This window comes from Ixodes scapularis, unplaced genomic scaffold (genome assembly GCF_016920785.2).
Source record: "Ixodes scapularis isolate PalLabHiFi unplaced genomic scaffold, ASM1692078v2 PGA_scaffold6__148_contigs__length_123643588, whole genome shotgun sequence".
NCBI lineage: Eukaryota > Metazoa > Arthropoda > Arachnida > Ixodida > Ixodidae > Ixodes > Ixodes scapularis.
In genome coordinates, this window is record NW_024609881.1 from 27250764 (window position 1) to 27273836 (window position 23073).

The following is a 23073-nucleotide window of genomic DNA, read 5'->3' on the forward strand; positions in this document are numbered from 1 at the left end:
TGCTCCAGCAGGAAAGGAATTGCAAGTTCTTGCAGTCACTCACCCCAGCTTTAAAGCAGTCTTTTTGTCTGTGCTTCCTACAAAACACATGCTTCATATCTTCCCCCTCACCTCTACATTTTCATACTGTGCTGCTCTCGGGCAAAACTAGTCGGTAATGGGGCTCTAAACCACTTTCTGCGAGTCTACTAATAGTCCCAATTCAATCTGAGGTCTAAACTCCCTAAAAACCAAACACTACATTTACGCGTAGCCACTTTATATATAAAATTATCAGACCAACACAAGATGGCGCCACTGGACGAGGCCTTGCGCAACCCTGTGATAGTTCCTAGGCAATCAATATTTTGATGCCGATATTAATAGAGAAATGAGCCACGCACAAATGCATTTTTGGTTTTTTAGGATGCTTGGAGCCTATTAAAATATATAGAGTACAGCAAAAGGGGCTTTAGTTCTCCTTTTTTGTGAGTTCAGGCAAGGCTCCCCCCCACCCCTTTCCCCTTTAGCAGGGTGAACACTGGAGGTCCTCTTCAGCATTTGCTCTGCTGTAAAGTGGAAAGGGGCGAGAGGAGTCTCTCCCAAATTCTTAACCTGTTGCAGATTAGCTTTCGACTTCTTAACACAAACTGGATAAGAGTGCTGTGCCGGCGCAGCGGGGTAGGACATGGATTCCAGCCGAATGCCGACACCGCACTTGTATTTGATCAATTCGCCGCATGCAACACGCTCCTGTTACACGAGCATGCTAGGAGCCAGCGATGGAGCATGTTGTCAGAAAAAATGGCCACATCAGAGGCAAGGAAAGCCACAGTACCGTAAAAAGCTACAAACGTTCGACTATGGTGCCCGTAACAAGTTTTCGCTGCAAGGGTGCATTTACAGCACACTGTCCCTTGGCTTTTGTTCGACAATGCTGTAAATTGCTGTGCCCATTGCTGGCCGTCGTGTATGCAACAGACCTAGGTCTCTCTCCGGCTCACAGAGGCTTCGACAGCCGGGAGTTGGGACGTGTTGAAACGCAACGCTCACTCTCGCTTTTTACCAGAACTTCTACGACCAATCCCTGGGATCGCGCGACGCGTGTCGTTTGTTGCCCCTTCGGGACCCCTTTTGACAAACGGGGGGGCGGGACGCTGAAAGCGCCAGTCTCGAACACCGTAGTTTTGCCGCATCGCGTTGAACGAAATACAGGGTGGAACGTGGGGGTGTTCTTCATTTTTATTGTGGCCCAGACCGGCCAGTAGGTTGCGCTCAGGCCTTGTAGCCGCGGCTCTTCCTGCGGCCGCGGGCACGTTCGAACTTGCGTCCCTTGGACCGCACGTACGGCCTGCAAAGACAGAAAGCACCGTTCACAAACTGCGCGCTCGACTGGCGAGGGACTAGAGCCGCCAAATAGTCCGTGCACTCCACTCCCTCGACTGTCTCGAAAAGGCTCCCATTTCTTGCAACGGATGGAATTGGTGATGTTACGACTACAAAAGGAGGCAAGCCTGAGGCCGGTTCTGGCAAGCTCGGGCAATGTCTTTTCCCGTCGCGGACTGTTTTTATGTTTCTAGGGGACGAAAAAGAGTCTCCCGCGACTTCAAACAGAGCATTCGATTACTGGCAACGACAATTAGAGAAACTAAGATGGCTGGGGTGTGACTAACACAGACCGTAGGTAAGTGGCTCAGGAGTCTATACAAGATGTCTGAAGTTAGAGCATGCTCTTGCATATAAAATCCTGGACTTTTCAAAACATTCCTGAAACAGCTCTCTGGGGTTTGTACATATTTTGGTGACAAAACAATCTCCAGGCTCCCAAGGGCTGCGCAGTTCGAGAAAGATTTTGAGGTTTCAAGAACTGCACTCCTCTGTAGCACGAATGCGACGTCGATGCCTTTTTGCATTTGTCGGTGGTCACCAAACTTCACCACTCCCGCAGTGATTTCCACCAGATTTCAATCGCAACCTTTATATTCTAAAGAGAAGAGCCATTTGCTTGTTTATACAAACTGCGTCTTGCAAATGGGAGCCCTTTTGAGTCTAGGCAGATTGGGTACATACAATGCTCACGACTGATTGCTCCTAAAAATAATTCCATATTCCCTTAAAAATTTGCACTTATATTCGTTACTATTCAAGGACCCGTGCAACATTTAATCAGATATAAAAATATTCTAAGTTTTACAATTCCTTGAAACAACCTTCTAAACAGGCTCTGCCCCCTCTCTCCAAGATGCAAGAAGGGATCCCCGGATTTCTAGGCTACCACCAATTTTAGGGCATCATAACTCCCTATGAGATAACTCTAGCTCCCAGAAATTCCAAATCCTAGAAAGTCGGGAAAACGGGCAACATACTTGGTGTGGCTGTGTGGGACGCCGGGGGCGGGTCCGAAGTGGCGGCAAGCCTCCCTGGAGTTTCGTGGACCTGCAAGCACACAAAGAGGGCTTAGCGCCTAGGCCCAAATACACTCGGGAAGTGCAACATTGCCAGAATGGAAGATTTCCTCGAGGCCAGTTCGCACACTTGAGACTGCTTACGACCCGACATCTTACACGAGCGAATACGCTGGCACAATCTACAAGGTGTCCCTGGAACTTTGTTTCACTAGAGCAAGAAATTCGCGGTACAGACAAGATCAAATGTGTGGAATGTCTGTTCGAAACGACCGTTTACGGCACCGTCAAGTTTTTTGATTCAATAATGAAAAAATGACTAGCCCTTCCACAAAAGGAAATGTATGAAAATTGCATGTTCCACAGTTACCCAACAGATGGTGCCAGCATGTTCTCTCTGCTCCAGTGCACTTGTTGTGGGACACACCGGCGGCAATGCTGTGTAAACCTACTAGCAACGACGTTTGGCGGGGGAAAGGCACAGACCTCGCCTTCTAGGTGATACCGCTCTTACTAAACTCCGACGCAACACTTGCGGTGCACCTTTCCAATCCAAACGCGTCAATAAATGTCATTCACCAAGATGGTCGCAAAGCAAGAACGGCAGTCAGCAATCGACGGATGTCGCGGCAAAGGAAGACTCTTCCCCGAAACGTCCGTCAATGAAAGCCCCAGCAGACATTCATCTTCACGTGCCAAGCAGACGAGGGACGAATAACTTCAAACACTGAGCAAAGACCGCGGCGTATGGGCGCTCGCGAGCTACGACTCTGCGAGAATGCACGGCAGTTCTCTGTCTACGGCGCAATGGGATAGTTTCGCGACATTGTTCGCATGTAGGCAGACATATACGTGCTTGCTCGGCGCTGTGGAGCAACCACACCTGGTACTGCCGGGGACTGGCATGCGAGCAAGCGTCCCGCTCCGCTTCTGTCGGTCCCATGCTGGCCGCCCGAGGCCACAGGGTTGTTCCCTCTTTTGGGGGAGGGAACCGTGACAGGGGCACTGCCAGAGACCTCGTAGGTGTTCCCGCAAGCCAGCAAGAAAGCAGGCAAGTGGGCACCGATCCCACCACAGGCACTAGCGAAGGACTGCGTCTCTGTTATGCCTCCAGATTAGACGCAAGCAAGCTCTGGGAAAGGGTGGACCAGACCCCGTTTTCGTTCCTCGTTTATCCCAATGTATGTTTGCAGCATGAATCGAAACTTAAAATCAACAAGCTCATAGATGTGCGACAACAAACTTTGGGAGACGAGGAGACCAGAGCATGGAGGGACGTCGGAACGCCGAGCTCTGGTTTGAATGATTAGTGGGGAGACCCAAAGCTAGCTGCCTGCTTCTCTACACTATGTTCAAATGCAAATGCCGAACACTGACATTCAATGGAACGCGTTCGAAGAGTGAGTAGAGGCAAAGGAAGCTAGCTCAGTAATCATTCAAACCCAAGCTCGGCGTTCAGACATCCAGACACACTCTCGTCTCTTCTCCCTCAAATTTCGCCCAATGGAAGCTTCCCGTAAGCAAACTGCATCAAGCAACCAAAAAACCAACCTGTTTAGGAGCGACCGGTGGCAAGTGGAATAGCCCGATCAAAGCTGTTCCTCTTATCATTTCGGCTAAGTGTTGAGCAAACTTGCCTTTTAAGCAGCCCACATCGGTCTAATTTATAAATCTGCTCTAAGCACAACGCGAGCCAGTGCCCAGTGCCAATAGCAGACGGCGCATGTTGGCCTCTCTCCGAATCAGCCCTGCAGTCTAGCGACAAGCAACCACTACTCATTTTGTAACAGACTGACATAGGCTGCTGAAAGGGCGCATATACCGCGGCACGAGTGCGAATGTGACATTTTCAAGCAAAAACCCAAATGACTCTGCTGCAGTCCTTATCAGCCCACACCTACCTTTTACTCCTCCCCACCAATCGGAAGTCTTCCCAAACGGCTCCCATTTTCTAGTTCACGCACTTGTATTTGGGTGCAATTATATTTATTGTAATTGTTCGTGGCCACTTACGAGAAACACTGGCACCACCCCCAAGGGGTGGTGCTGCAAGAAACGATCGCCGATAACTTGGCATAATATATAGAGATAGCTTAGACGTGTCCCAGGGCTTCCCAACAAGGCTGGCTCACACGCTCAAGCTTGGTTGCCGTTAAGTGCCCTGCGATCGCTTACAACGAAACAATGCTGGCGCCACCTATTCGGAAGCCTAGGAGCGCTAGTGACTCGTGGGTATTTCCCGACTTTTGCGCACTGCTCTTACGCGATGGGCTTTAGAACCTTCTAAAAATGTTATCGACGCCAATTTCTTGCTAATAGTATGCACATTCAATCTGCCCAATACTGGGAAACCTTTGCTCAGGTGAAATGCAGCTCTAGGGCCTCCTCATATATGGCGTCAGCTTCGTCTATAGATAGCATTTGCCTATTAGTTGATGCGGCGCGTTTGGTCGTTGCAAGCAGCTGCACGAGGCTGAAACGCGGTCGATTCCCCTCAAACCGAATCGTGCGAACTGGCCCAAATTTGATGCCACTGCAACCTTGATTCCGGAATGGGAGCCCCTCGGGGGATTGCTCCCAACCGAGAGTGCACCCTGCGAGGTATCCCTACCCTGCATGAGGACGGTGCCCTTGCCCTTGGGTGCCTGGACAGCCAGCTGGTCGAAGGTGAGGATCTCCCCGCCTGCCTTCAGGATGCGGGCGCGGGCGCGCTCCGTCACACGCAGGGCACACAGCTGCAAGCAACGGGAGAGGCGGCGTTAATTGCTGCTGCGTCTCGACACGTCTCATTTGAGTGCAAATATAGATGAAAAAAAAAAAAATAATAAAAAATACAGTAGAATCCTGTTCTAGTATCTCCACAGGTAGTAGAACTCCTGTTATAGTACCAAAGTGCAACAGGCTGCAGTAGTACATTGTATGATGGCTTTCTGAGGGAGCGTCAGTGGTGCTGCGGTTGCTCGCAATTGTTTCCATTCTTGGGGCCCTTGATTGTCTTCCACCTTAATACAATAGGCCTAATGAGATCGAGAAGGTGCTGCTTTGCTTGGGGTGTTCGGGACTGAACTGCGCATCACAACCGATCCCCATCATAAGTGAACTAAGCTCGTACAAAGAGCAGGTAACGACTGGACGAAAAAGCAAATTGCGGATGAATTGGACTTTTTTGTGGTAACAGTGCTGGCCTTGGTGGAAAATGGGAAACGTATGAAAGACATAATCGTGGATGGAAACAGTAGAAACTGCAAAAAGCCTCAAAGCCCCTAGACCAAGAATGTTAAAGCGCTGCTTGAATGATTTCAACAAGCGTGCTCTGTAAACGCGCCAGAAGCTGCTATATATTTGGCCACAAATAATTCTTCGCAACATTCAAATGTCCCGTGCAACTCTACACCTTGACGACGTTTGTAAGCTGAAAGTGAAGTATGTAGGGTAGGTATAGTTATAAAATTACATTCGCCCACACCACAGTATTGTAAACAATTCAAACAAACTTCCTTTCTACATTTTCAATTTTAAATGCACCAGTTGCTCTCGGAGATTTCCACGTGACGCTTTCAAACTCGAGGCAAAAAGAAATCGGACTGCGCAGTAAGCGGGACTCAAATTGAATGGCTGAGTCACAAATTGTCAACTACGGATAAACCATCACGCCTAGTTACAGTGCCTCAAACGCGTCCGACCGTTGCGCGTACCACACCATACCGCATATGCATCAAAATGTCCCCACAGTTAAAAAAAAAAAAAAGTCACGAGTGCCACGCGCTGTCAAATGCTGCGGTGCGGGCGGTTGGCTGTAGGACGAGCCAGAATGAATGTCCCTGTCATCTCGGCGTCTCAACTAGCGACTGCTTAAGCTTGTGCTGGAGAGGAAGCTACGACAGAGCGGGCATCCGCCACATCCATCTCCGCCGCCGTGCCACCGCCAGGGCCGCGGCAGACGACACTTATGACGTCCTCATGCGGAAATCGAGCACCCACAAATGGGGACGCAGCGAACACACAGGTCGGAGATGCGTGTTCAAGCATGCTCGCTTCATGCATCTGTAAGCTTCGAACACGTGCATGACCAATGTAACGGGACTGCCATACAAGGAAGAGACATGTCTCGGATAGTGTCTGCAGCTTTACAAAACACGAACGGCGGAGTATGTGGCTTTGATACGTGCCCAGTCTCTCGGAGGGCCCCTACGGGGGGCGCAGCATGCATCAAATGCCAAGCACTTTGCCATTCACGTTACAGCGGGGACCAGTTGTACGAGAGGCCCCGACAGTGGGCGACAGATACGAAAACGTCCTAAGCTCCAGTTAGGAAACATGCTCTCGGGTTTTATGACCACAACCCTCTTCCCGTTGTTCTTGGGAGTTGTCGCTGCGCCCCGCAACCTTTTTAAGCTTGTGCCCATCTATCCGAACATTTCTGCTTCCCTCTGACCGAGTTTTCCGAGTGACACAGTGCAATAGTGGCACTGAAATGATGGAAACATTTTTATGGCAACCTACACCCAGAACCTCCTGCTCTCATCTTCTCTAGCCAACAATGAGTTAATGCCTACGGAATCGGTTAGCAGTTTCCTGTATGTCGAGGATACGACATTGCAAGCCTTTACCTGTCATAGTGCATCTACATCTAGTGTACCGAAAAGTTGCCCGGATAGAAAACATACCCATCAAGCACTTTCCCAATGTAACATGCGTGGTGATTGTAGATGTGGTTGCACCCGCCGATGCTGTTGGAACGTAAAGGATGGCTCACACACTTGCAGCTGCCTCCGAGAGAGTGCCTTACGACCTCTCGCGATAACCCACGATACGCTAGCACGCCGGTGCCACTGCAATCTAACCCCGCGAACTGCACCTTGCTACAGCGAAGGTTCTGCAGTATGTGTAAGATCAAATGTCCATACTATCGGGAGATATTACAAGAATTTCGAGTGAGTCGCAAGTCTGAACGAGCCTTAACATGCATGGCAAGTTGCAACACGCAAGGCAATGGGACACGGCTGTACTCATCGCTCCACATTGTATCCTGATCACAAACTTAACTGCGAGAAAGCAACTGTGAAGAAACAAGGCGCCAACTTGCAGCCGTCGCGTTCTGGAAGCAAACACTGGCTACAAACAAATAAACTTTGCATGTAAAAAAAAAAGTTTTCTGAGAAGACAGACAAGCCAGTCTCACTAGCCACTTGCCGGTACATCTTTCAACACACATTAAATCATCCCCAGTGCCAGTTTGCCTCCAGCAACACTACAAAAGATGGAATCGAACTCACGCGCAGCTTGGGCACGTCGTAGAGGCGAAGATCGTCGGTGACTGTGCCGACCACAACGGCGATCAGGTTCTCGCGTCCTGGCTTCTTCATAAAGCGGGTCTTTGAAAAAGACAACCAAAGAAGACTCGGTGAAACAGACAGGTATATCGTCAAACGAAACGGCACGAGAGACGAGCAAAGGATACTCACCACTCGTGCGAGTGATATGACCGGCTTGTTGATGCGGCTCATGAACAAACGCTTGAGGACAATCCTGTTGAACTTTGCGCCGCTCCTGCGAGCCAGGAAGCGGTAGACCTGCGAGAAAACTTGCATTCACGAACGGGATAGAAGACGCCGATACTTCAGCGTGGGTATCTGCCGTGCAGTAGACAGCCGGGAGGCACTCACTTGATCGAATGACGTTTTAGCGAACGCCCACGTTTCATCGAACGACACTTTAGCGAATAGTCGGACGCCGCGAAGCGGCGTTTTCGGGTGGGCCAAGTGAGTTCATATTTTTGTAATGAGTTGCCGTAGACTGTCGCCGCGAAGCGGCGTAAAGCGCAGCGCGACGGATGGGTTAACGCGCGCCCCCGTTAGTCGCTAAAACGACCATTCGCTCAAATGTCGCCGTTCGCTAAAATGTCATTCGCTCTTGTGATATGGACCCTAGACAGCCAGCAAGGCTCGTCAGCTCATTTTTTTTAACGAGTTTGACGCCTTCAGTGCCATATCTACGGCAAGCGGCAGTCACACCAGGGCTCTCCTGACACGAATTTTCACTTGGCACGTAGTCCGGGAACCGAGAACTTGTTTTAAAAGGCATACCTTGACGAGCAGGCCAAGGTAGACATTCTCGCTCTTGGGTCGCCTACGGACGACCTTACGGTCGTATTTATGGTTTATGTCGATACCCTGCGAAGAAGAAACAGATCGTTGCGTATTCCGTTAGTGGGTCGCTAAAAACAACGAAGCACTTGACTCGATTTATTGGAGGATTCACCGGATTTTAGAAAGGAAACGACAGAAAATTTTACCCACCATTGCGGCTATGCACGCGAAGAGAAAAGGATCATGGGATATCAAGACGTGGACGTGGTCGAACGCACTTTTTCTTAGGCCCCCTACTTGATTTTATAGTATCACAAATTAAACAAAAATTCTAATTAATTAAAATTATAACTTAAAAAAGGTATGGATAGTAATGTCTGTTTTATGTTAAGTTTTTTTAGAGTAACTATCTTGTTTTTGGTTTTTTGTGTCAGGCCTAGCGCGCACGAAGCGGTCGCCACAATAATCAGCTTGTGTTCTGTATGTGTCGTGCGTTCTGCGCTCATGTTTTTGTGCCAGTTGTGAAAGCGCTCTTGAGCGCGCTCGCCATAATTATTGTTTTCCGTGTGCCACCGTCCCGTCAGTCGCTCTCACCCACATTCACTCTGCATTTGTGCTAGCTAGCCCCCAGCGGATGACCGGAATCCCGCAACGCGTGGACGACGAAGTAGAAGAAAAAAATTAATTCGGTCAGCATGTCGTTCATTTAAAAGTTGAAAAAGTAGGAACGTTGATAATCCCATCCCATCGGCGCCGCGATGGATCGCGTTCTAAAGGACACCTTTCGGCTCTATCCCAACACGGACGTCTTGTACGACGTGGAACTCTTCGAGAAGTGCATCGTCTTCGAGCCGTGCGCCAAGAACAACGCATGTAGCAGCAGCGACCGGCCAGCGACACTTCGGAACCAAGTGTCGCTGGACGAAGTCATCGGCTGTCACGTCATGAAAGTGGCCGAAGAGGTCACTTCGCTCAAGCACTCGGTGTCGTACTTTTGCATCTACGCGTACCACCTGGTTCAGAAACGCAAGAACGCCGGTCCGCGGCGACAGAAACGGACCTATGTGTTCGAGGTGGACAAGGAAGTGAGCTACGAGGGCAACCTGGCCGTTTCCAGGCTCTGGCAGTCCGCCCTGCTCTGGCTTTTGCGCGGTGTCAAGCTGCAACGGACGACGGGTGAGTTTTGCTTTTGCATCTGGCTCCCCGTGTAAATTCTTCTAAACATCATCCGGAGCCTGCAAGCGCGTTTAAACCACAGCGGTGTCCTCCCGTAGAGATATGCCGCAATGATCTTTGAGCGAACGTCCCGAGCAACTTGTCGAGATATGCCCCAGTGATCTTCCAGCGAACGTCCTGTGCAAATTTCTTATTTTATTTTTTTCGCCAGCAGCCAGCGTGCTTGAGTGCTCGACCGTTGTTTACCGATGAAGACGAGAGAGGAAGGACGCGCTTGGGCGCAATAAATGCTTGGGGTCGGTCCATTCATCAAATCTCGATTTGAAGCGCTGCCAACACGTGGAGCACCACGAACGTGCGTGGAAGCTGGGAGGTTACTCTGCGAGCACAGCTGGATAACACGCACGATTCGGTAGCGTTTCTTAGTACAGCATTGGGCAGCCTGATTGCGCGTAAGTCTTTTTTAGTTTGTTTTTCAGGCATAATTTTTACACCTTTTCATGCCTACGATCGATTGAAGAATTCACTACAATTTTTATATATTTTTTTATTATTACATATTTAGTTTTTAGTGGATTCGTGCCGTTGTGTCAACGACTGTGCCCTCCTGTTTACATAGCTCTAGTTACCAGCAAAGATCTTAATCTGCTCGTGCCCGTCATGTGATCCCTTTTGCGCGAATTTTATCAGTGTTGTCGCTGGCATTTTGTTTATCTCGTGGCTTCGTGCTCGCTCGGTTTTGCCTGTGCGCATTTCCCGCGGTCGTGCCACCCATTTCCGACCAATGGCCGCACCCATACCGCTTCACACCTTGTCGATCTTGTCATCGTCGGCGCTACGAACAAGCGGAACGATCGTTCCTTGTCTGCGCTGTGGTCCGCGCGACTTTTATTACTGAAGCACAACTCTCATCAAAGTAAGCCAGTCGTACACAGACGCGTGATGCTCTCAGATCGCCCCAGATTGCAAAATGTATGGCTAATCTGGCCATTGTTGTCTGACGTTGCTGATGTCGTCTGCAACCAAAGCGCGGTGAACCAAAAAAAAAACGTCGTCTGCTACGGAAAACCCGTCGCCACTGTTGTCGGCTCGGCATACCAATCGCGGCTCGTGTACGGGCTTAGACTTCCTGGAACGGTATCGATTGCTAATGCATCGTTTGTACCGATGGTTTAATTAATTACTCAAGCGTTTGAAATTAAGAAAATACCTGCAATATTTAAACGTTTTACACAAAACCAGGCTGGTTTTCTTTCTGTTCGCTGCTTCCGTGGTGAGCAGAAAGGTATTTTTATTCTTCAAATAACCTCGATTACTTTAAAGGGACACGCTCACCACGTCGCTAGAATTAAAAGACAAAAAGAAAACGTTATTGAAGCGGCTGATTTATGCTGCTTAAATAAACGGCACGCTAAAGCGATTCGCCCTATACAACATGTAAAAGGAATGGAATTAAAGTAGCTCATCTTTCGATCGATTTTGTACTTTGAGTAATAACCGGCGCATCGCAAACATACCAATTAACATAATAATATTTTGACTAAAATAGATTACAGTTACATTCAAAATGAAGTACTTATATCTTTTTAGATATTATAAAAATTGACTGAATATTTTTGCTTCCATTAGCTTTTATTTTTTATGAACGCAATTAAATTCCATTTTATTATTGTATTCCGGGTTGTTGTAGTCATGCCTCTCTATTATAAACACTCCCCCCCCCCCCCCCCCCCCCCCACACACACACACAAAAAAAGAACTTCTTTCTGGTCCAGCTTACGCAGCTGGTCCAGAAAGAAGTTGTCTAGTAAGTGTGTGGGTCTAGTGGACAGAAGTTGCCTAGTACCAGGGGATTCATACTAACAGGACAAAAGCATATCCCCACAAGAAAAGATACTGCATTGTATTACATCAAGTTTGTGTTATGAATACGTTGAAAACCTATTCGAGTATTCGCCATTACGTTTGGTTGCAATATAAACAAAATAGAAATCGGCTGCATAAGGAACAACACCAGGCGGCATTTGCTTTGAGAAATTAATGCTTGTGATGAACAGCATGCGGTTCCTTCGTAGTTTCAACCATTAATCATATACTTTTTTTTTTTTTTAACGTAGTTGATTAATATTTTTTCCGGCAAGCTTTAAGTACGAGTACAAGCTTCTGAAATGCATGTCGGGCAATACACGTACACGAAATACACCCTTTAAAGTGTAAAACATTTGAAGTTCTTTCAACTTGAGAGCCTTTTCGATCTATGAAGAAATCGCAATTCACAATGGTACTCTACTCTTGGTGGGAATCATTGAAACTTTCACACCCTATTTCCGAAAACGATCCAATAAAATATACCAGAAAAAAAAAAGTTTGGAAACTATTAAACGAATCGCGCAGATGTACTTGTCTGGGCAATCCGCGCTCTCCTCCTTTTTGTATTTCATTTGTCTTGAAATACGTTATGTAATGTGGTTCTATGGGAGGCTGACACGCACAGAGCAGTTCGGCATCCGCGGAGAGCTGCGGATGTCCGTATCCTGAAGTTCCTGAAATGTTACTGAGGATGTACGTACTGATATGTGCGACGAGCCGCTAGATGCGGATACGCTCGGCGTACTAAATCTGGCTGCAGTTTCTTGAACTTGACGTTGATACCGGATGACGTCAACGTTTGTCGGTTAGTCGAGCAGCCGTAGTGTGCCTCGACGTTTTATCGAAGCAGGTCCACAAAAACGATTCTACGAAAAACACCCTCCCCCTCCCCCCTCCACCAAAAAAAAAAAAAAAAAAAAATCTTTCTATATATATTTAATATTGCAAAAGTAAACTATACGCATCGCCTATGTCTCCGCCTAGATGTAGCGGTAGTGGTCCGGATAAGATGCTAACGTTCTAGGACTTGTCGTCAATACATTCAAAAGTTATGAGCGTTTTTCGAAAATTTTCAGTAGTAAAATGGCGACCGACAAAGCACACCTTTACGGGGGAATGAATGGCGCCAGCTCTCTGGAATTAACCCCATTTTGCCGTTAAAAAAAAAGTTTGTAATAAGATAACGGTTCTGAAACTTTGGCGTCTGCTCTGGATCGCTTGCGCTACGTGTGGGCAGTTGAGAAGACCATTATACATCTTTTTGCGGACGCACGTTGTACTTTTACGTTAGCGTGCGACGCTGTTCGGGCGCCAAAGGTCTCGAGGCGCGCTTGGAAAGTACTAGGAAGTACCGTTTCGCTAGATCCTTTTACGGAGCGAGCCAATATATGGTTAGCAGACTACTTGTCCTCTAATACGAGCGAAGAACGGGGGTTTGTCTGCATGCAACGGGGTTTCATTCGCAGACGAAAATAAAACCAGGAAACGCCTACGCTTCGTCTGCTGCTACGAACAGTGTTGCCAGATGGTCACACCGAAAACCGCCAAACGACTGAGAGATATAGCCCAAATATAGCCAAAGCCGTAAAAAAAAAAAAAACTGTAGCCCAAAATAGCCAAGAATAAAAACAATGATTTTAAGCCTTATATCACAATTTCTCACACTCATACAATACACGTTACAAATTGTTTCAACCTTCAGATGCACCAACTTTTGTGTACATTATCTTACTTGTAAATTAAAAAAAAAAAAAAAGCTTTCGAAGGATGAAAATCTGTACAAAACTGGCCTTTCCTTCGGTTTTCAAAAGTACAAAACACACGAAGACAGCTCTATTGTGAAGCCCGGGAGATATGATCATACAGAAAAGAACAAAATACAGAAGCAGAACAGTGAGAACACTGGGTGTTTCAAACCAGAACCCCAATATATCAGGTCCTTACCAATATCCTACCCGTCTCTTTTTCTTTGTGAAGAATATTAGTGTTGCCCATTCATGTTCACGTTATTTCTGATTGGGTTGTCCCTTCTTGGGGCGGGCAACGACTGGAAGGTAGTCATGTGTTTAGCGGTGAAACTGCGGACTTCTAATTTTTACAAACTTGGGGCCTAAGGATTCTCACAATGGGCACCAAAGCAGCAATTGGAGAATTCAGTCTACGTCCGGGAAGAGCTATATGCGTCCGGGCTGGACGGGTTGAAGGGGTGCTACCGGGCCTGTGGTAATAGTGCAATCTGTTTGGTTTGCTCCACTGCGCTGTAGGGAGACCGCTTGAACTCTGCAAGCATTGCTTCACTGTGCATTGTGAAAACCGCGAAGTTTGTAGAAGTTTGAAGCTTTTCTCATTCATCTCTCTCCTCTCGACTAGCCAAAAGAGAAGCATTTTTTTTTCGAAACTGATTAAAAGTTCAAAAATTAACTAGCCGAACCTCAAAGTTCGGCGTCGAACCTGAGGTTCGACAAAAGTTCGCCGCATTCTTAGAAATAGCCCAAAATAGCCACATAGCCAAACATAAAATTTTGACGCCAACTAGAAAAAAATGTAGCCCAATTTGGCTATATATAGCCCAATCTGGCAGCACTGGCCACGAATCGAGTCTCGCGGGCGACGTGTTGGAACGGGAGCTTACAATTGTTCGCTATTTTCGAGTCCTTTTACTGCCACACGCGAGTCGGTATCTACCGGTGAATAGATAAATGATTAGGATAAGCGTATCAACTGTCCTGCACTTTGAAAAAAAAAAAAAAAAAAAAAGCGACAGGCGGTTTTGCTTTTGGAGTGCCCGAAGGGATTGCCGATGCAGACAATGCCTCAGCATAGACAATGAAAGGTAACGGATTTTTCGGGTTTACTACAGTTGATCGAATGCCATTTCATCGAAGCACGTTTTAGAGAACGGGCTCGTTTTATCGAAGCACGGTTTAGAGAAAGGAGAGTCTCAGTTTAGAGAAACGTCGTTTATCGAAAAGGGAACAATATTTAAAAACGGCTTTCCTACTTCGCGCGTGCATCACTGGTGCGCGTGTTAACCCAAGCCCCCTGCTGCGCTCCCGCCGCTTCGCGGCGGCAGTCTACGACGGCTCATTACAAAAATGTTAAATCACCTGATTTACCCTTACACGCCGCTTCGCTGCGGCCGAATTCGGTAAAAGGAAGCTCATCGCCATTTTCTCTAAACTGGGTTCTCTACAAATGGATTCGATAAACTGGGGTCGGTAAAACGGCGTTCGCTAGAACGAGCTTCTCTAAACCGCATGACTCCGGATTTTTCTATGTGCCACTGCACGAGCGGTCAGATTAGATAACAGCGAGGCCATACGACCGCGGAACAGAATGTAAAACCAGGGGCAAGCGATAACGAGGCGGTGATCACGAGATGAAATGCCTATCATTTTCTTGTTTTTCTCTCTGGTTGAGAGACTTTTTTTGTGGAATCCGCGTTGCCGGATGGAAGTTCTGGGGTGGGGAGGGGAAAGTAAAATAACTCCCGTTTATAATCGGCACTTTGGGGTGCTTGCAGACTTGGCTATCGTGTTTATGCGGACGTTGCATCCTGCGTTGCGATCAGAGTCCAGAGCTCGTCATTGTAGCCGGCAGTTTTCTGCTCTGATGTCTGTCCTTTTTCACTGACGGTGCTTGCGTTTTGTCGAAGGGAGAAGAGACGAGAGGGACGTCAGAATGCCGAGCTGGGGTTCCAATGATTGGTGAGCATTGTTGTGGATGGCCTCGAGCCAAGCTCGAGGTCAAAATACTGATTGTCAAAAGTAAAAAAAAACGCAACTGCTCGAAACCGAAACCGAAACTGGACTGGGAAGAGAGGTGAGAGTTTGCGAAAATCACGTAACTGTGCTACTTTTTTTTCCCCATTTAACTTAGTTGCAATTTTTTTTTTTTTTTAGAAGCCACAAACATTTAGTGTTATGTTTCTTGTGTATTTTCGATGACCTACAATTCTTCGATTGTATTTGGTAGTTATGTGACGTCTAAACCATAGAAAACAGCACGTGACCACGGAGAAGAGAGTGAGCGCCACTCAAACCGGCCAGTTCTCGATCGGCGGTTTTCGGTCGGAAAGACAACGAATTTCGAGCCGCGAAATGTTTGCTGGGTAGTAGGGCTCTTATGGGTCTAGGCTATAGTTCGGCCTAAAAACCCGGTTCGACAAAAGTTCGCAACACCCCTAGTGCTTAGTGTTCGAATTTCTTCTCCGCGACAACGAACTTTCAAAAGTAAATGAACAAATATAACTTTTTTTCCATTTAAAGGTGGTGTTTTGTTTTAAGAAAGTAGAAATAACGAGATAACTGAAATCTAAGGCATTCAGATTGTTATTGGAGACCGCTAAAATTTGGTTGCGCCCGTCCGCTGCATGTGAAACGCGCGTAACTAGTTTGGGGGCGCCTCGCCAGGGGGAGGAGTGGCGCTTCGTATGCGCGGCGAAACTTCCGCCCCGAGAAGTCCTTTTTGAGACAAAACGAAAGGTTATTATTTTGGGGCATTGATGCAAGTAGTGAAATTTGAGCAGTGGACTGCTTATAAATGGCCAAAGGCGTCTACGTTCACAAAGAGCCCTCGGTGCGATGACACGTGTCTGCAGGCCTTGGGGGCATGGAGAATAGAAGGGTAGGCGAGGGCATGTCGTCGGCCGCGTAGCCTCCACAAGCCATGCTCCCTTGACGCCTCGCCTCTTTCTCATTTTCCTCCTTACTCTCCTCACTTGCCATGCCAACGTGACCACATCACGTGACCGTAGCTAGCCTTCGTCTTGCTATGGGGTACTAGAATACACCACAGTCTAGCCTTCGATCTGATAAAACCTACCGGACGGATCGCGCGCAAGCCTGCAAGGAGTCCTCCTACAATCAACCATCCATCTCACACGAGACATGTCACGCGCACCAATCGCCAGACAGATCTGCGGTCACGCTGGGCACAAAATCGTTTAAACTTTTTATGACTAGGCTTCACCAATATTGCAACGTGCCCCCTGGTAGTACTTCTAACCTCCTTGCTTGGGGGTCCCTCACAATGGGTCCCGCGACGCAAGATGGCGTGGGTAACATCTTGTTGGATGGATGGATGGGTGATAATGGATGTCTCCTTTCTAACGGACGGTAGCTTGCGCCACCTAGCTATAGAAACCAACAGTGTGGTGTGTTGCCAGACCTCTGGTTGTGGTTGCTAGACTGGCGGTAAGTTCAAAAGAATGCGAAACTTGTCCAGTATAAATCTGCCCTGGGCCCAGTGTACCTGTTTGCGCCAAAGCCGCTCGTCTTTGAAGCATCCGAGCCGTGCATGCAACGGATGTTGGCGCTCCGTTCGAAACCCGCAGTGGGCCACGATCCAGCAGCCCGATCTCTTTATTTTTTATGGTCATCCGGCGCTAGGCCATTTTGTTTACATCTGCGCGGTTCAAAGTTCCCACGTGATCTTCACTTGTAGAAACAGCTGCAGGAAGTTCCAGCGTGATATACTTTTTTCTTTTTATCAACTGGGTACTCTCTGCAACAGCTGCCTCTTTTCCTTCGTTTTCTTTTTTTTTTTGGGGGGGGGGGGGAGGCAATATAATTTCATGCATGTGATTGCAATTAGGCTACAGCTAAGTAAGAGAAAAAAAATATAAAGAAAAAAAAAGCAGGCTGCATGTTTGTACGGTTTGCTTCTACGACCCATAATCGGTAAAGCACGTACCCAGCTTTTAGCAATTGTTTTGTGCTCGACTCAGCGGTGTTCAGCGTATTAACCTTTTTATAGTGAACCGTTGACCTCATTTTAATGAACGCTGCAGTTGTTTCCGCCCCTCCCCCGTTTTTACTGTGTATTTGTCGGGCTCGGTAGACGTTAGGCGGCGCAAGATTTATCACGTTGCGTCTGCTGATTATCCAGAATTGCTTGAGTATTGGCTTTATGAGTCACGTTCCGATTGCAGTTTTACAACCAATCACTAATAATGGTTAGTCGAATCTATACAAATTTCCGAAAAGGCAACGTTTTTTTGTTTTCTTTAAGATATTTAGCGATACGTTTTTGAACGTTTAAATTGTCGGCCTCATCATCGAGGTGCAAGAGTGACGTGCCGATCACCTCTTCTTTGATCTCAGGCAGCGCGTGGTTGGGTGGAATAAAGTTCGTAGTTAAGGGGGGGGGGGGGGGGGGGGGGGAGCTTTCTACAAGTAGCGCCATTCTTTGAAGCACCGACTGCGTGGCGGTGCAGGTTCGAGGAAGCGAACAGCGGCGCACAGCCGAAGACTGAACTAAATGCCGCCATTTTGTTCCAGCGGAATGTGCTTTGTTCCTAAGTCCATTAGGCAATTTTGGTTAATTGAAGTTTATTTCTTTCGGGTCAACCGAAAGGGGAACAGAGACTGAAGGCAAAGAATGCCCGACGAAGGTTTATATGCTCTTTGCTGCTCTTACATGAGGTACACTGTTAGCAAAAATAACACGCCCAGACGTGTAAACCGTTGTCCCATAGCGGACACGTCGAAACGTGTTCGTTTTACACGAGGCCATCGGTGTTTTTCGTCTACACATGAGGTGTTGTGTAAACTTAACACGCTACACCGTGTCTGCCTTCCGCAAAACCGTTTCGAGCGTGTTCCTTATGAAACATGGCGGCCAGCGGCCGAGAACAGGCGAGAGACGAGCCCAGCGAGCCGCGCGCCTTTCAGCCGAATTGAAAGCACACAGGGCGCGTTAGTTCTCGTTCGATGTCTTTTATACACAGTAAAGTCTCCAAGCGGCGGACGTAGCTACTTGCAAAGGTACGTACGTGTGTTCTCGGCGGTCGGCGGCGTCTATAGCTTCAACGAGCCGCTAAACAAAAAAATTAAAAAAAAAACAAAAAAAAAAGAATGCCGAATTTACATGGATAAATAACTTGAGCAAACTATTTAGAATCGGGCGGTAACTTGCGCCACCTATCGAGATTTCTAGCAGCCTGTTTTTAAAAAAAAGACGAGTCTGTTAACACTGTGAACGACCACGGCCACACAGCAACCCTACATTCAACGCAGGCAACACAGCACACAGCTACACGGCACCGACATATACACAAACACAACAACCGACACAACGCCCGACACAACGCCCGACACTTCCTACTCGATATACATTTCTCCCCGCGGCGCATATAAGCTTGACATGTGCGGGTGAGCTCCTTGGTCACTGACCATTACAGATTTATAGAAGAATACACAAAACACGGCGCAATGGACAGCCGTGTGTTAGAACTGTTTGCATTTAAAAAGTATGGAGGCAAAATCTATAATGTTAGTCCGTTGCAATAAATAATGATATGTTAACAATAAATCTTAAACCGGTCTTGAAAAAGTTAAAATTTTTGTTATTTTCTTGCTTGACCAGTGTTATGAGCAGTCCGACTAGCATGAATCAGATAGAAAAACAAATTATTGGGATTTTGTCATTACGTATACAATAATAAATGAAAATGATCCTTGCGCAAAGCATTTTTTATATATTTTTGTGAAGGACATCCGGACATCCGCCCAACACTTCACTTCCGCTAGTTGCAGCAGTTGCAGTACGGGAGCAGACGCCTTCACTTTTGGGGCGCTTTGATGCAGTTTGTTGTCGTATGTCGTGTCGGTGTCGAGAAGGGCGGTGGGGCTTGGGAGTTTGTGACCGGTGTTATTCGTGAACACTGGTGTGGGGCGCTGATGCGTCTTTTTTTTATACTGCCACCACCCCGAACTTTGAAGATACACGGGCCCGTAGCAGTGCATTATGCTGAATCGCGAGCTCCTTCTCTGTTGACATCGCTTTCCTGGTACCACTCGTGGATCCTGCAAGCGTTTAAACAGTGCGCACCGTCTCGCCTACATCCCCGGTGACGTACTCGACCTGTTGAAACTTATTGCTTCCGTCATTTTAGAGTGCGCAAGGCAGTTATCTCGTTGGTCTGGTTTCGGTTATAAAAGCAAGGCAAAACGCTCGTAGTTCCCGCCCTCAGTACACGTTGGACATCTTCCACACTTTGACACCGGATAACTGAATGAACGAGGATTTACATTCACTTCCGAGGTTACTCTCGCCGCTTCCTCACCGTTGAGCAGCAGGATGAGCTGGCGACAAGCCGCGGATGAAAGGCTTGAGCATCAACAGCCCAAGCGCACTCGGTGCCGATGCGGGCGACGCGGGTTCCTGTCAACCGGGAGGCCAGCACAAACCGTGACCGTTCCAGCTCTTCGCCATGACACGGTGTTGCAGAGAGCAGGGTAAAATACAGCTACACGGATCACCGAAGCAAACGACTGCTATCTTAAATCTTGGCTTGTGATTGCGCCTTTGTAGTAGATCATGTTATTCGTTTTGCTGGAGAGACGCAAACGACGGGCATAACAAAATCGCTTGCATATTCCGCATATCTCACAAAAGCATTTACCCTGTCACCTTGCGAAAAGCGCGAAACACGGAGTCCGCACCGTCCTAAGCTTCCCGTTTTTTACCTGCTTTAGAGCAGTTTGTACCTGCTAGTAGATATGCCTACTGAAACTGAAACAGGGCAGTGCCAGAGAGAAAGAGACAAAGTTGAGAAAGCTTGCTCGCTCTCTAATTTCTCAACTCTCAAGTGATTGTACCATAATAAATGCACCAACGCGTCTTCCAAAATAAAGAAAGAGCACTACGTTCACAACATAAAAAATGGTCTCAGTACATGCATCTGTGGGCAGGTAGGAAACCTTGCTTTTATTTATTCACGCCGCATGATTGCCGCAACAAACTCGTTGCAGGACCGAATCATACTCGAGCGGTGTGCGTCGCTATGCAAACGCAGTCCAACACGAAGCATAAAAAACGGCAGATTTAAGACAACAATCCGGAGTCCATTATTCAATTAAAACAACGTAATTTTGTTGAAAACGCCCGCTGCTCACGGTATGTGTCGCATACTCACGGCCGACACATACTCACGGTATGTGTCGGGATACTTCCACAGTTTGAAACGGAACGAGGGAAGATTTACTTTTAAAAACGCTCGCTGCGTCCTCCCGGACCAGCTGGACCGGATCAGCTGACGACGACGGGACTGTACCCGTTGAACCCCCACCACGCAACAAACAATTTGCGCTCCGTGTTAAAAGCGTGGTTCAAACAGACCCGGAATACAAAGCACCGCACCACACACGACGAATGTTTCAGCTCTTTTTCGCATCGCCGGGTTGCACCAAACAGAACGAGATCGCCGAAGTCAACGCCGCGCTGTCGTGAACCTTGGCTTGTGGTTGCGAACTCGTGGACCCTGTGACTCCCTTCGCTTTCAAAGCACACACGACGATTACGAATGCTACTTTCCGTCTTCCAGGAACATCACAGGGGCACTTCTCCGGTCACGCCTTCACTATGTGCTCGCAAACTCCGAAGCTCTATGCGAAGCTTCTCGCGTCCCGTCAAACCAAAACAGTAGCGGCGCCATGCGTACTTGCCAGATTTTCTCCGGTCAAACAAAAACAACGAAAGCCAACCGGCGCTTGCTTCCAGCGCTTCCAATGTACATCGGCGTTGCGCTTGCGCCGTGGCCAGATCGCCAGATCGCTTGCAGTTGAAGCAGTTGAAGGTTGAAGCAAAAACGAAACTGCAATGTCACGTGTTCACATCGAGGACACGCTTTTTATATCCATTTTAACTGTTTGGAACGAATAATTAGACCCATAACTTTATTTGTGGTGTCTAAGAAACTGTTATCAGGACCCCTAAACTAAATACAAACATGGGCGACATGAAGCAAGCCGCATTGCCATCGACCAGAAGATGGCGGCGAGCCCGGTAAGCGTGGGTTTCGCCAACGTCCTGCGACTTGGCGCAATTGCTCTTGGTGCATATCTGTCTCCGAGACATGCATGTTTCTTTCCGCGGCATTTGTATCGACGGTCCTTTTTAAGTGTGTCCCCAAGCATTCCGGTGCTTCGATAGCCGGCAATGCCGCGGTCGTCGCCGGGGGCGATGCGTGTTTTCGAGGTCGGCTACACGGTTATGCGTGTATGACCGAACCAAAACACGTTTTTTTACAACCTCGCATGATTTCTGAATGAATTATCCGTTACTCATCGTGTAAATTTATGGTAATTTGTGTAAATGGCGTGTTTTTCACCCCAAATATTCGCCAAATACACGGGACTTGCTAACAGTGTAGACAGTAGAATACACTTCGTACAGCCGTATACATCGGAGATTCAAAACAATGTTATGGCTTTGTATGGTAGCATCGAGAGACTCGATCACAGGTACATCATGAAAGATACTTTTTTCATACGTTCCGAGACAAAACCATCAATATATACATGTATGAAAATGGCTATAAAACAGTGTCACTGCCCCACCAAGAGCGTCTTGAGCTTTTTCTTCAATTTAGAAGATTTTTTTTTTTCAATCCACGAACGATTGCAATTGAATTTAATCCTTTGGTCTCCTGATATTCTTTAGTTTTCTTTCCGTAATTTGTGCGAGTGGAGTGCCGAAAGGTGTATCTGTGCGCTACATCACTTGTATGTGTATAATTAAGTTTCTCAGTTTGGATTAGTTGCATTAGCTTGAAATCATAAATTTGGTTAGCCTTGAGTGTACCGTACGTGTTTTCTAAGAAGTGGCTCAGTGGGACGGTCGTGTATATTTCCCGTGTAACTTTCAAATATCCGCAAGCATTTCCTGCGTAATTTAAAAATCTTATCGTAGTTTGTCAACGTTGTTGTACCCGATAATAAAATAGCATAACTTTGAGTAAAAAGAGAGTAATATATATATATATATATATATATATATATATATATATATATATATATATATATATATATATATATATATATATATATATATAATAACCCTGTAGAAATCAGGTTTCTTATTTTATACAAACATCCAACTGCCCGAGAAAACTCGGCAGTCAACTTATTTACACGTGCATTCCAGCTAAGCTAACGCCTAAACGTTTTTGTTTCGTGAACTTGCCCTCTAATTGTGTTTTCCAGCCGACGGATCGCGATGCCCCGTCTAACGTCCGCCGATCCCGTTAAATAACAGCAGTGAAGACAGAACACATGTAAGAGTTCCCCCGCTTAAAAAAAAAACAAAAAAACAATGTTAGGTGTAACAAGGAACACCTTGTATACACGCCTACGCGCTGTTTATGGATTAAGCCGATTCACCTGGAACGAAGCGCGCATGCGCTGTGCAGACAGCAGCGCCACCACGGCGTCATGACGTCAGAGCCTCCTCTACTATTTCCCTGTCAAGGCTATAGCGCAGCTTTCACACCGTTGCGGCCTGCTGCGAGAGCACCTGGCTTCGTATATTGTGTAGCAATCGAGTGCGCTCGCCCGACTTTTTTTTAGCTTTGAGAGGGTTCGAGCGCCACGGAAGCGACACTCGAAAACTGTTCACGCAGAGCAGGCGTGACGTAAAGCGATTTTTTCCACGCTCGTTGTAAGCCCGGCGTACGTTTTTTTTCCACGCTCAGATGATGACGCCTTGTGGGCGTGCGAAATGCGCGTCGCGGTGGAACCCTCTAGCCGTAGGTATTGGGCTTTCTCGCATTT

General features: G+C 47.4%; 2 protein-coding genes across 2 annotated transcripts in view; one reads left to right on the forward strand and one right to left on the reverse strand.

The window, feature by feature from the left end:
- Window positions 1-1203: 1203 nt before the first annotated feature.
- On the reverse strand, window positions 1204-8769 carry LOC8038250 (60S ribosomal protein L18-like). Its single transcript, XM_002400272.3, has 7 exons — window positions 8684-8769; window positions 8471-8557; window positions 7850-7957; window positions 7661-7759; window positions 4996-5119; window positions 2346-2415; window positions 1204-1330 (listed from the first exon to the last, which is right to left on the reverse strand). The coding sequence occupies exons 1-7, from the start codon at window positions 8684-8686 to the stop codon at window positions 1255-1257; spliced, it is 567 nt and encodes a 188-aa protein (XP_002400316.3). The 5' UTR covers window positions 8687-8769; the 3' UTR covers window positions 1204-1254.
- A 175-nt stretch (window positions 8770-8944) lies between these two features.
- LOC8038252 (sphingosine kinase 1) overlaps window positions 8945-23073 on the forward strand; it is a 93948-nt gene continuing 79819 nt past the window's right edge. Inside the window, exon 1 of the mRNA XM_029990083.2 lies at window positions 8945-9649. Coding sequence (XP_029845943.2) covers window positions 9232-9649 — 418 coding nt within the window. The 5' untranslated portion in view covers window positions 8945-9231. The remainder of the gene's footprint in view (window positions 9650-23073) is intronic.